General features: G+C 43.6%; 2 protein-coding genes across 4 annotated transcripts in view; both read right to left on the bottom strand.

The window, feature by feature from the left end:
* Positions 1–14,515, bottom strand: part of LOC138811998 (uncharacterized) — a 49,547-nt gene that overhangs the window by 3,662 nt on the left and 31,370 nt on the right. For all 3 annotated transcript variants that reach the window (XM_069999955.1, XM_069999953.1, XM_069999954.1), the window contains exons 2-3: positions 2,866–2,986; positions 1,268–1,375 (exon numbers count right to left, since the gene is read on the bottom strand). In XM_069999955.1, coding sequence (XP_069856056.1) covers positions 1,268–1,375; positions 2,866–2,986 — 229 coding nt within the window. The remainder of the gene's footprint in view (positions 1–1,267; positions 1,376–2,865; positions 2,987–14,515) is intronic.
* Positions 1–14,515, bottom strand: part of LOC138811996 (ral guanine nucleotide dissociation stimulator-like) — a 60,690-nt gene that overhangs the window by 14,846 nt on the left and 31,329 nt on the right. The gene's annotated exons all lie outside the window — the stretch shown is intronic.

The raw sequence follows: 14,515 nt of genomic DNA, 5'->3' as shown, positions 1-14,515 counted from the left end.
TTAAAATCTTCTGGCAAGAGGAGAACAACCATGGTCTGCTAAGCTCCTGAAACCCAGATTCTTATCAACTCCATGTGAAATGGCGCACATCATGAAAATGGAAATAGAGAAAACAGCAACACTGGTCAGCTAGTTCAAGAGCATCAAGTTGATGGAGTGCTAAATATTCCCTTCTCTCTTCACAAAACCACACTCTGGAGAGTGTATGCACTAGAATTTCTGCCTGATTATGAAACTGACTGCTCATCTTCGTCCTTAGCCCAAATCTTAAACAAAACCTAAACTTAAGACTTCATATACGTTATATTAAATTTGTCAATCATTTCTTATGATTCTGACATTAACACTTAAAACAATGAGCGTGTTCTAGAGAATGACATATACAAGTTGTAGCTGGGTGCTGGCAGCTCATGTCTAGAATCAGCTACTTGGGAGACTGCAATCTGGAATCATGGTGTGAAGTCCATTGGGTCAGGAAAGTCTGTGACGCTCATGTTCATGAACCACAGCCAGAAATGGAGCTGTGGCACATGGTGGAGTGCTAGCCCTGTGAGGAAAAGCTAAGGGAGAGCACACAGACCCTGAGCTCAAGCCCCAGCCTTGACACACAGAAAAATTCTAAGGAAGCACACATAACAATTCATGGAGGCACTAGGACCTAAATGAAGCATCAAACTTAGAAGCAAAATCAGCTCCCTCCAGGCTGCTCACCATCTCCTGAAGTCCATCTCCTCTGAACACCTTACACAACAGCTCCTACCACCTCCTGCCACAAACTGAATCTAACCTGGTCCTGACTGGTGTGTGAGCTCAATGCCTGTGACCTTCTATTGCTTTACCTGTTCTGAGGTAAGAATTACCAAGGTTACATGGCTATTATGCGAGTTTCTGACACATATTGTTATCCTTCTTGTCATAAGTCTCCTATATCATTTTCAAACATCTGGACAATGATATTCCATTGTTTTGAAACTCATGAGGAGATAAAGCATCTTATCACCCATTAAAGTCGAGGATCCTAAAGATCTCCTTCTCTAATAAAAGCCACTCAGATGGTCCTGATACCCATATGAGCATCCATCCAACCACAGGAGCAGGTATCTCTAACAGGGTCCTTTTCTACTGTTCTTGCTCAAAGAATGACCACCATACAATAAATGATCCAATGTATAATACATGAAATACTGTGCACCCAGCCAATGTTCCTCTAACTTCCCAGACAAGGAAAGGAGCTGAGTGTTCAATAAGTCTGCAGACTAAAACTGACCTGTGAAGAGAAGGGACCCTTTGAGCAGTTCTTTCCCCAGGACTTCTCTTTGCAGGATTGCAAATTCCTCCATCAAGAGTTCTCTGTGTTCTTCCTGTATGACTTTTCCTGTCATGACAAAAATCGGGTACACAAGCCAGTTTGGAGTACTGGGTACAGGTGCACATCTTGAGAGGCTGTGTCAGCCTCAGGACAGGACAGGACACGTGTCCCTTAGAAATATTTCTCTTAGCAAGGTCCCAGTGTCTCACTATTGTAATCCAAGCTACTCTGCGATCCTTGGACCAGCACAGAAACAAGTACTATCCTGGCCAGGTGTCTAGGCTCTCCCCACACCTCCACCCACGTGCCAGCTGAAGGAGACTCCAGGTGGAAGCTCAAAACAAATAAAACTCTAAGAAAGCACGACGGTAGCCACCTGTCTCCAAAGACACCATGAAACTTCAGAAGTGTCTGAGAGCCCACAAGGGGTTAATCTGGGTTCTGGAAAGGATTCAGTTACACACACACACACACACACACACACACACACACACACACACACACACACACACACACACACACACACACACACACACACACACACACACACACACACACACACACACACACACACACACACACACACACACACACACCCCTATGACCTGAACAGGAAGGAGTTAGGCAAACTAGAGGAAGGGAGATAATGTGTGACTCTATTAAAACTGAAGGAACCATGATTTATCAAATGATCATGTCTTCAGGATCACTGAGAAACATTATTTAAATTGTTGTACAAGTAAGATGTTAACAGTTTTTGATGTGTGGTGGAATTTTCATATCAAGGTGTGATGTTTCCCTGTATGTAAAACAAACAGGCTCACAGGTTGTTTGAGTTACACAAATTATCTAGAATAAAATAAAATAGAACACAGAGCCAGGCACCAGTGGCTCACAACTATAATTCTAGCTACTCAGGAAGCTGAGATCTGAAGATCAAGGTTCAAAGTCAGCCCAGATAGTAAAGCCCAGGTAGTATAGTTATGTCCAATTAACTACTAAAAATAGTCAGAAGTGGAGCTGTGGCTCCAGTGGTAGAGTGCTAGCCTTGAGCAAAAGAAGCTCAGAGATAGTGCCTTCCCCCTGAGTTCAAGCCACAGGAATGGCACAAAAAGAAAAAAGGATCACAATGCTACTCTGTTCACAATGCGTTCTTTTATTTCACAACTTTGGAAAAGTACCAAGCAATCACACTTGCCTGTGTGTTGGGGAAAAGGGAATCATATGGGACAGGCCCCCTGGGACTCAATGTCAGGCTCCTTCACTGGAATTAGGGAGTCAGGAAGATAGTTATTGGTGTGATGGTAGTGAAAACACAAGACTGGCTGAATCACAGCCCAATAATGTCTTGCAATACCAGAAGCTTTACAAAGGACGAGCAAGTGTCCAACGGCCCTCCAGGGTCAGTACACATGTTACTCCATACTACGACATCATGACCTAGCTGGTCCCAACAGCTGGCCTCTGGGAGGCTGCACTCAAGAGGGCTAACCTCCAGAGCATCAGGCAAAATGTGCTAGGGAACCCATCCCTATAAGGACAAAGCCAATACTTACTGCTCCTTATCAGTCGTTCCCAGTTGACAGCAGCCACAGGCAGAAGCAGGAAAGGCAGTGCAAGCTGCAGAGGTGAGATACCTCTTGGCCTCAGAAGTATTTGCAGCCTGCGATGAGGACCCTGTAAGCCACGTAGTGCATTAGAGTCCGTTCCATCATTTTGCAAACATTTGACCTCCCTCCCTGAGATCTAGATCCTGTGTCAAACACAAAGAAGATCACAAATATGGGAAACAAGCTTGTTCTTGGGGTAAAAAATACTGATGGCCAGGGGGAAATCTGTGCTGTTGAAGTGTCATCATTTTCTCTCCTTGTAATTTTCCACCTTTGCTGCCTGTACCCAACACTTCTACTACTGGATGAGATGCTGAACTCAGTAGGCTAGAACAACAAGGGGCAGAGGAGGTTAAATGTAACCTCCTTAGGAAAGAAAAGAAAAAGTAGTAAGGAAATAAGGAAACAGTCTCATTCTTGGTTTTGGCATCTCTAAGAGGTAATGTTGAGTGGATGGTCTCAAAGGTCCTCCCAATATGATAACATGACTCACTAGTCATCAGCAAAAAGGAAGGTAGAATACAATAAAATGCCAGGTTCACCCTTCAAATGAGAAAAGCGCAAAGAATACAACAATACCATGCATCAACAAAAATATGGCAGGGGCTGGGAAGGTGGCTCAGTGGTAGAGTGCTTGCCTTGCATGCCTGAGGCCCTGGGTTCGATTCCCCAGCACCACATAAGCAAAAAGAAAAAAGCCAGAAGTGGCGCTGTGGATCAAGTGGTAGAGCGCTAGCCTTGAGTTGAAGAGCTGAGGGACAGCACCCAGGCCCAGAGTTCAGGCCCCACGACCGGACCCCCAAAAAAACAAACAACAACAAAAATATGGCATAAGCCAGATACTGGTGGCTTGTGCCTGTAATCCCAGCTACTCAGGAGGCTGATCTGAAGTAGCAGGGTTTCCCAGTGAGCCTAAGCAGGATAGTTCATGAGTCTTTGATGACTAATTAACCATCAAAAAGCCAGAAGTGGAGGTATGGCTTAAGTGACAGAACACAAACCTTGAGTGTAAAAGCCAAGAGAGAGTTTAAGGTCCCAAGTTCAAGGCCCAGTATCAGAATACACATGCGCACAAAAACACATGGAATGACCAAGATCACATACACAATGCTAAATGAAGTGTAAATTAGCATAACCTGTGTGGAGAACAATTCACTTACTAGAATAAAGTTGAACAAATTCAACAGGGCCTTTATTCAGAGTCTAGGATAACCCGTTTGGGTTAAATACATAAAAATATGAATTACAGAATGCTTCTTTTGGTGGAATTAAAAACAATTTCCATGTCTAGCGGTGTATAAGGGAAGTACACAATGCACTTGGGTGGTCTAACAGCTTAGTCTTCTTTGCATTGCTAAAACAAATACTTGAGGTGAATCAGCTTATACAGAAGAAAGGTATTATTTCAGTTTAGTTTTAGAGGTTCCAGTTCAGGGTCATTTGGCCCTTTGCTTTCAAGTCTGTGGCAAGGAGTACCACCATAGTGGGAGTATACACATAATAGCCAAGGAGAGAAAAAGACAAGGGCTCAAGATCCCAGGATCCACTTCAAGAGCAAGCTGCTCCCCACACCCCACCATTGACCTACCTTCCCTTCCATCAGGCTCTTCCTCCTGAAGGTTCCACTTCTCTTTCCTAGTGCCTCTGACTTGTCACTTGGCCTTTCACACATGAGCCTTATACGACATTCCAGATACAAACTCTAGTATCCAATTCACAGCAGTTAAAGGGATAAATAGTACTTGTATAGCTCCTATTATGTTTTTGCAAAGAACAGATAAAATAAGAAGTTGATCAATATATAGATCATTCCTGAGAATCAGAAAAGAAAACAAAGAAGAGAAAAGAAAAACAAAAGGGGAAAAAAAAGACTTTAAAAACCAAGTAATTGGGCTGGGAAGGTGGCTCAGTGGTAGAGCCCTTGCCTTGCATGCCTAAGGCCCTGGGTTCGATTCCTCAGCACCACATAAGCAAAAAGAAAAAAGCCAGAAGTGGTGCTGTGGCTCAAGTGGTAGAGCGCTAGCCTTGAGCCGAAGAACTGAGGGACAGCGCCCAGGCCCAGAGTTCAGGCCCCACAACCGGACCCAAAAAAAGACAACCAAATAATTTTCTGACCCAGTAAAGAACATAGAGCTCAGCAGAATCTCGGCAGAAAGCACCTCCAGGAAGCTCACACACAATAGGGTTTTGCACATAACAAATAAAGTTCCCTAAAACCTACTGGATACTATTGATGATTTCTATTAAAACTTACTTATTAGTAACACAAATTATTTTAAAAGCTATCATTACTGGTTCGTGCTGATTTACAGGCATTATTTCATGGACACTCCTTAGTGACTTTCTCTGACAAGCATCTCACTTATATATTACTGCATGGAAACAATCCTAAACCCAGTAGTTTCAAACAATAACAATAGTTTTAGTCCTCTTAGAAAAGGGCCAGGGTTGGTCTGTGTTCAAGCAGAGTCAACTAAACCCAGGCTTTCTGGATGATCCACTTGCAAGACCGTCATTCACATGGTCAGGATTGGTCCCAGGCATTTACCAAGAGCTCAGCCAGGCCTGAGGGCCACAGGGCTCAATGATTCCCACATGGGTGTGGGCTTCCTCACAGCATGGCGGCTGGATTCCAAGAGCAATACATGTCTAGGTGCTTAGCATTTTGATCATAGAGCTTTGCTAGGAATATAATAATCGATTTCACTACAGTCTGTCTGTCAGTCAAGGCTGTCACAACATAATCCTGGAGACCAAAGAGAAGACACATCAACCCTACCACAAGGTGAGAGGAGTAAAAAGGGAGCAGTGTGGGAAATGTGTGTCCAGAGATCCATGCATGGCTATCTTTGGAAAATTCAATATGCTACAGGGTCCTTGGTATCATCTCCATTTGGAAAATGAAGAAACTGTGTCCTACACAGACTCAGACACAGTTTTCTAGGCAGCACACAGCTCACAAGGCAGAGTCCTTGCCAGCAACTCTCCAGCCTTCTAGTTCTTCTAAAATTTCTCCTGTAATTAATCTGGCCTGGATCACCTCTACTTTCCTTTTCTGGGAAGGGTCTATGTCATGTCACTAACAGGAAGATGAAGGTAAACTTCCCATTATGGGAGATTTTGCTAAATGAGATACCTGTCCTTTCTCCTCAACTAAAGTCTGAACTGCTTGCAAGACAGGAAGCAGCTCAGTAATACCTTGTATCCACTTGAAATTTGATCCGGTTCCATGGGCACAACAGGAGTTCAATGAACTCCTATTTGAGATGCACCTATTTATTTCCAGCCTGGGTCTCTGACTCTCCACTACGCTATGAATAAAAGGCACAGGGAGAGGGGCTGGAGGCCTGTTTATACCTCTTACTCTACCTCCTCATCCCTCAACTCACATATAGCCCCTCATGTTATAATCCTTGAATGAATTAAGGAATGTATGCACGCATGAATGAATGACAGATGGATCTAAGTGGGGTAGTGTTCCAGGTTTATCATCACTTTCTTGATCCAAACAAGCAAAATCTAGCATAAGAGATAGACAATGCCTTCTCATTGAGACCTCCAAGCCTAAGACAAGGCAACCTGATGTTTTGGTGGAAAATTAAACCCAGTGGGCCTCATGTTGGAAAGAAGCAGATAAAGATGCATCATACAGAGGATGGCAGTGCAAAGAGTTTTTAGCTGAAAGAGAGAAAGGATGTAAGCTTTGTTGTTTTCATTTTATGCTGGTACTGGGACTTGAACACAGGATCTGTACACTGTCTCTTAGCTTATTCACTCAAGACTGGTGCTTTACTACGTGAGCCACATCCGATTTCTAGCATTTTGGTGGTTAATTGAAAATAAATGTATCATGTACTTTCTTGACCTGGCTGTCTTTGAACCGTGATCTTCATAGCATTATAGAGGTGAAACACTGCTGCAATCTTTAAGCCTGCTCATCTTCTCTGACATTTTCTAACACTCTCCTTACTGGGATCCTGTGGTTAAGTGCAGAAGACACAAGGATAAGAGGAGGAGGAAGCAGTCAGTGTTCCCTGATGCCTTCTCTACTCCATGCTGTCTGCTGAGTAGAAGCTTGGGCGTTTACTCCTACTTAGACAGTTTCATAATGAAATGAAATGGGGCTGGGGGAAGGCAGCTGCAACTGGAAGTAGGGACAAGAAGTAGCTGAGATGCAGCAACCAATTCCAGTTCACCAAGATTCTACATTGGAAATCCCACAGTTATCCTGAACTGTTAATGGAGTAACTCAGAGGTTCATTCTCCTTTACCACACATCTCTGTAAATAAATAAAACCCTCTGGCTTCTACTTACCATGCCAATCTAAACCTGGTTTCTCCCATCTACCACACTTTCTTGGTTTGAAAAGAAATCACTGCAGGAAGGTACACACATTTTTGTTTCCCACAATGAGTGGCACAATGAATTGTAACCGTGGAGCGATCGTGGAGAAAATTTTCTATTTTTCTATTTTTGCCTTCTCAGAGTTCCTTCAGCAACAATTAATTTTGCTGAGTCTTGACCCTTAAGGGTCTGAGAGGGAGGTCATAAACTGACCTCAATTGAAATGCTGAATTGAAATCTCTTTGTACAACTACTGAATAATATATGTATGTATGTATGTAGATTTATAAAACATTTACTAAATAGCATGCTGTGAAAATAAATGAAGAAATAAGAGAGAGGTAATGCATTCTCTTGTCTAATTTCTCTATTGTGTTGAAAGGTATCTTTTCATAAACACAGTCTACCAAAATATTGGGTACTAGTGATGACTCACACCTGTAATCCTAGCTACTCAGGAGGCTGAGGTCTGAGGATCATGATTCCTAGCCAGGCCAGGCAGAAAAGTCCGTGAGACTCTTATCCTCAATTAACCATCCAAAAGCCAGAGGTGGAGGTGTGTGTGGTCAAGTAATAGAACTCCACCAGCCTTGAATGAAAAAAGCCAAGTGAGAACTCCTGAGACCCCGAGTTTAAGACTGTTGAGAGAAAGATTCTTATGATCAGTGAGCATAGTTTTTTCCTTGTCTGGTCTGTAGTAATTTGCTGTGCTTTATCAAAGGCACTCAACAAGCACCTCCACAGTCTGCACTTCTCAGCATGGTAGGGGAACAAAGTCCCTGCATGGCTGCAGCTGTGTGACTACTGAGGAGGGAGCTTGAGTCTTCCTCCACTGTGAGGCCCTGCCTGGGGATTCAGGCCCTGGCACCTTATCAGCTGCCTGGCAACACCTCAGTCATGAGGTAAAGAAGGATATGTTAAGATGGTAACAGAGCTGGGAAATTCCTACCACCCACTGATGTCCCAGGCTCAAACAGCAAGGCAGGCCTCAGTGTCTGTGATGACATGTGAGAGGCCAGGTGCCTGCAGGTACCATGGAAAGCCAGCACTCTCTCCACTCTATAAGCACACCACCCTGCTGTGCCCTGAATGCCTTTGCTCCTTTATGTGCTTACTACCTGGTACTTTCCAGCCCTTACAGCATGTTTCTTCTTCCATTAAAAAAAAAAATCAGCACCCATTCTATGGACACAGCTTCATATTTGTGTTTATTGTTGCATTTTTCTGTGCTGTTAAAAAATATTTTGTTTGCTTGTTTTTAACAAGGTCTTGCAGTGTAGCTCAGGCAGTATTCAAGGTCTCAATCGACCTGCCTCTGTTTCCTAAGGGCTAGGATTTCAATTGTATGCCACTTCCCCCTACTTACTGCATCCAGAGACCACATAGAGTACCTGACCTGAAACAACCAGGTTTGTACAGGTACACAGGTATCGTCCACACCTAGGACTCATTCGTTCACCACCAAATGATGGATGATTGATGAATATTGGATTGGTTAAGTGATGCGCAACTATGTACATAATTTGTGCTCCAGAGAGAAGATTCTTTTCTAATTACAGTCCACTTCACCGTTTTCCACTACCATCCACCTCTGTCCATAACACAACTTCTAGAATCGAAGGCTCGACTCAAGGGGTAGAGTAACAGCCATGAACAAGAACACTAAGGGACAGCATCCAGGGTCTGAATTCAAGCCCCAATACTGCCACAACATCAACATCTGAAGAGAAAATTACAATAATGGGGAAGAGAGAAGTACTGAGTATTTATAAGCAGCACTTCCAAGTCAGGGAAGTGTTAGAAGATAAGAGTGCTGTGACTGTGCTATGCGAGGTGTGAATAATTTCCAGGGCTTTAATTTACTGTCGAGTTGGATTTGTTTTAATTGCTTTTTAATAAAAGGTAAAGTGTGTTGTTGCTGTTTTTATCTATATCCTAGTTGTTACAAGGAAGAAACCTCATACTGTGTGACTATACTGAGAAACAGTTCAGCAAACTTAAGATTTCCTTGTCTATTGAACTGTAGGGGTCAGTATCATTACTTTGTCATTAATAATTGCACACTGTGGGCTAGATGCAGGAAAGACCGTCTGTCACCCACATATGACTATGCTAACATCTTCATATTATTTTGCTCATCGTTTATGGAACTGAGACCACACTCTTTCAAACCACATGGCTTGTCCTTATAGGCATCTTCCCTTGCACAAAATGCTTCAGTCATTGCTCTAAAACTGAATGCAGGAAGACAATCACATTTCCATTTACTTCTCACTGGAAAACTAGGCTGTTTTCATTTCTTCCCGCACAGCTAAGCAGAGTCAAACTCTTTAAACAAAAATCCTTGTCCAGAGTGCAAGATAAAACCCTTGAAACTTTTACCAAGTTCCAGGCACTACATTATGTCCTGGAACTTTCTGCACCTTGCTCCCAGTCATCTTACCAGCAGCTCTGAGGCATGTGCTCTGGTTTCACCCATTAAATAGGAGGAAGGAGAGCATTCAGGTCAGGGAGGGCAAAGTACATGGACCAGCACACTAGCTGGGTCCCCATCAGGCTAGGATCTGTCATCTAGACAGATCACAGGGGAAACCACATAGGCCAAGTTCACAGTCCCAACATGGACAAACTGCCTCCTAGAAAAGCCGGAGCGATTTTACCCAGCAGAGCTGTCCTGGCATGGCCAACAGCAGGACAGCAGTTTTATTAGGCTTTGAGCCAGGGACAAACACATTTTAAATATGATCATCTAGGCACAGGGGTGCATTTGCCATCCAGCTTATAAAACCCTTCCCATGATTGAGCCCTTGCCATTCTCACTCTAGGTCATTTTTGTTTCCTTTTGTCACTACTTTGGTGTTATTTTCTTGCAAGCCCTGCAACCCTAGATCCATTGTCTAGCAAGACCACTGGGGGGCTGTGGCAAACATAATGCTAAGTGCACTATGCCAATGGCACTTTCCATAGCCACACATTTCCCAGGCACCTTGGAATTTGCCACAACTTCAAGGAACACAAGTAGAATGTAGGCCCCAGGTTGGCAATGCCCCTGAACAGCCCCATTCGCACTACATCAATAGTTTGGGGTCATTTTATTGGATAAAATTCTTAAGAGGACACTGATTGGAACAGATGAAACCAGTAATGGACTCACTCGTGTTAATAAATAAGCGAATAGATCCAAGAAGGAGCTCTTGGCCTATCCTGGTAGCCCTGACTTCAGTTAATGGCAGAAGGACAGATAGCTCATTAGAATAATGTCAAACATAACTAATTAGACAATTATGCTGTCACCAATTAGAACCTGTCGATATCTAATTTTGACTTCTGTCTAATCAGGCAGGCCCCAAGTTCTCCTAACTTGTTTGTGACTCAGGGCTAACGATTATTTTTTCTTTTTCTTTTGTTTTTAATTGCTCTGTAGTATACTCTGCTGAATGTAATTAGTCTAAGAGGATCTTTTTTTTTTCTTTTGTTTGAAACAGCATTTAGCCTTACGTAGGTAACTAAGGAGGAAAGCAATGTCTTCCAAGAATGAACCACTCTCAAGTCCTGCCAGTCTTTATGGCTCTCTTGGCACGTCCAAGTCCAAATTACCTAGCTCACTTGGCATCTTTTGTTCCTGTTTCCAGCCAAGCCATCCAGTCTGCCCACTTGGCTGTGACATTTCAGAGCTGGAACCTCCTAAAATCAGGGCATAAGCACAACGCAGAATTCCTAGCCACGTCTTCCTTAGGCCTAAATATACTCTGCACCAGGCTTAGCTGTCTACTGAGGAGGCAGAGTGAGAGGCTAAGTTGAACAATTTCCTCCAAATAGTTTAAAATCCAAAGTTGTCTGCAAAGGAGCACAGATGTTCTGATCTCTGACAACAGCCAGAATTTGTTGCCAACACATCAGCCCACTAGCAGAGAAAAACAGACACAAAATACCAGATCTACGTGACTCTCTTTCTGCCTGACCTAGCACCAACTCTGTGATCTCCCAGGGCACACATACTTGGCGATTATCAGCCAGGAAGGCTCAATGTCACTAGTACCCTTCAGAAACCTCTGTACTCCAGCCAACAACCTTATCAAATTTTTATCACGGTTCATTTGGGTCACCCTCCACATACCATAAACCTTTTCCTGTGAGGATTCTCTCCACATATCAAAGCAGAGAATACAGAATCAAGACTTTGGAAGCTGATACCTCAATTCACCCCCTGCTTCTTCAGGATTTGAATCTGAAGCCAATGAATGAAGCATCAAAGGTAGGAGGAGAAAAGTAAAGTCTTTCTCAAAACTGGGCACTGTGATGGATCTTTCAGAATATTCTCCCAACAGGCAGGGATGAAAACCACCAGGTATCACAAACTTCAGCAGAACAGAGCTAGCCAGAGGATTAAGTCACTTTCATTGCCCAAAACTGGCCTAGTGCTTGGAGTTTGCAAATATACTATGGGGTTTAACTACAAGGAGCAGGACCAGAAGTGATGGGTGGGTGGATCAGTCCTGAGTAAGACCAAGAAGCCAATCTACTCTCCACAAATACAGACAAGGGGTATCTCTGTCCCCATCCAAATGGTAACCTTTAAAAAGTGCAGTTTACAACCCTAGTGTATTGTGCAACTGAAGTATTTGTGCCCTTGTTAGACTCATAAGCTCTGATGCTTAGGACATCTGGCCAACAAGAACAAAGCCAGGCTCAGCCAAAGTAGAGGGGCCCACCTTGATATCAGCATCAGATGCATCCTCAGCCCCAACCTGAAACACCACGCAAGCAAAACAGGATTTATTCATTATTGATGACACTCATACTGTCCAGAGAAATAAATCAATGAAGAAACATGGATGCCTTCTTCATCATCGTCTTAATTCAGCCCTGAAAGAACCTTAGTTTTAAATCTCCACAGGGAATTTATCCAACAGGCTGGATATTATTGACTTAATTCATCAGGTTGGTTTTTAAATTTTCATGTGCTTTACTTTGGCCTCAGGGGTCTAGTATAAGTCAGAACACATGCGTAGCATTAATTGGGAAACTCATGTGGTTTTCCTGCTTCCGCTGGAGGATTTGGCTCTTGGCAAGAACAGACAACACTTTTAGGGAATCTGGTTTCATCAGGAAGCAGTTGGTTTTCACTGGCTTGCCACATTCTTGTGGCTGTTCTAACAGGTGAACAGGTGCATAAGCAAAAGAGGCAAGCGACAGTCACCTTCCTGCTTAGGAGAGGATTTTAGAACATGTTCACTAATTGTCAAGTAGTGTATATCAGTACTGCAAGGTGTCCCATTGAAAGAACTCGCCAAATCCAAGGATGCTTTGGAGTTCCTTTGTGGGCTGGCTATGAACACTTGGAAACTTGTACACTTTTTCTACTTATAATTCATAGGAAAGGGAGGCTACATGTGTGTGTTGAATGTTCCTATCTTGCAGGGGAAGAATGGGAGATTTTCAAGCACTACCTACATTAGAGTCTCAATCCTATGACACTGAAAAAGGATCCAGGTCTGCCTCTTCCTGACTCCAGGCTCTCTGCCCCACACAGATATCTTTCCCCATGACAGGCAATTTCCTAAGAATATTGAAGAGGAAAACCCTCAGCACTTTCCTTCAGTAACATATGTCATGATTTCTTATGCCATCTGCCTTAAGACAGACACCAGTGGTTTATGCCAGTAATCCCAGCCACTCAGGATGCTGAGATAAGAGGATCACGGTTCAAAGCCAGGCTGAACTAAAAGTTCATGAGACTCTTACCTCCAGTTAGCCAGCAAAAGTACAGAAATGGAGCTGTGGTTCACGTGGTAGAGCACCAGTCTTGAGCGAAAAATCTAAGCAAGAGCAGGAGGCCCAGAGTTCAAACCTCAGTAATGGCACACAGACACACAAAAAGACATTCCTCTTACAAGCTGTGGCAAACTGCGCATATGACTAAGCTATGTCATACCTAACCTGTAAAGGCTCACTTTCCCTCTGAAATTAAAGAAACTCATACCTATCAATTCATTTCTCACACCTCTCTTCTTAATCTTCCTATGTATTTCATTGTAGCTCTTTCCTCAGATATAAAGATCTGCTATTGCTACAATCTATATAACAATGTAGAGGGAAATCATTCTTTCCTGAAAGTGCCCTCCTGAGGTTTTACCTCAAGAATCCTGCAAATGAACCTGGAAGATGGGGGTCAGATTGCCTTCCCTTCCTCTTCCTAAAGGTGTAAGAGCCTGTACCTGAGAGCGGCTGCTTTCATGATCAATGAATGGGAGATGTGGGGCTGAGAGCTCTGCGAGGTGGTGGTCTAGGATCCTCCCTCATGGGAGACCCCTTGAGCCACAGATCCACTTCTGGCAGTTTCTTGGTTAACAGGAGGTAAAGGTCTCATGAACTTTCCTTACCAGGATGGCTTGGAACTAAGATCCTCAGATTGCAGCCTCCTAAGTAGCTAGGAGCTACAGTGAATGCCCATCCCAAAGCCTTTCTAATCTTCTAACAAAAGGACACCCCTTCCAAGCACAATTCAGAGAACTTCAGGCCATCTTTCCATTCAACTCCAGCCTCTGCTGAGATCCACCACCTTCCATAAGTTCACCCTCTCTGAATTGTGAACTTTTCTCATATGAAACAGGAGTACTACTAGTTAAAGGGCTACAGTGAGAATTAAATGAGATAGGCTGACTCCATCAGTGAGCACCTTTCTTTCCAGTGAATGCTCCAAATGCAAATATCACCATCACCAACACTGAGGTTTCAAGCTATGTCCTATCCAGCCTCTGCACCAGCTCAGGCCCCACACAGGCTCTGCAGTGCATCAGTGCTGCCCAGGCCTTTTCTAGACCCAATTATACTTCAATGTCTCTTAAAATCACTGCAGCTTAGTCTCATCTGTAGCAAGAACATTAGCTCCATCACAGGTCTGCTGTGCTCACTCTGCTTCATCAAATATGGCTTAACAGAAACAAACAAACAAACATTTAAGTATTCCTTTTAAGCCAGCAGGAAGGTCTCACACATTTCTTCCACATTCTGGGAACTATTCACTCAGCATCCTCATCCAGAATCCTATCCCTAAAAAGTCTGTAGCGTCCTTCAGGAAAAATCACAAGCCAATCTTTGTAAAGCCTCCCCTGAGCCTCCTGAGGCAGTGGAGAGAGTTCAGAACTCCAGGGATGTCTTTGGAAATGACCTTCAAGCCACTGACTGTCTACAGTGTGAACTCTGACAGCTCCCCGCCCCCAGGCCTACGTGTTAGGTCTGATGGCAGCC

The sequence above is a fragment of the Dipodomys merriami genome, unplaced genomic scaffold (assembly GCF_024711535.1).
Source record: "Dipodomys merriami isolate MVZ:Mamm:240054 unplaced genomic scaffold, mDipMer1.0.p SCAF_556, whole genome shotgun sequence".
Taxonomy (NCBI): Eukaryota; Metazoa; Chordata; class Mammalia; order Rodentia; family Heteromyidae; genus Dipodomys; species Dipodomys merriami.
The sequence above is the reverse complement of the archived record's forward strand: the minus strand, read 5'-3'. Positions and strand labels throughout refer to the sequence as shown.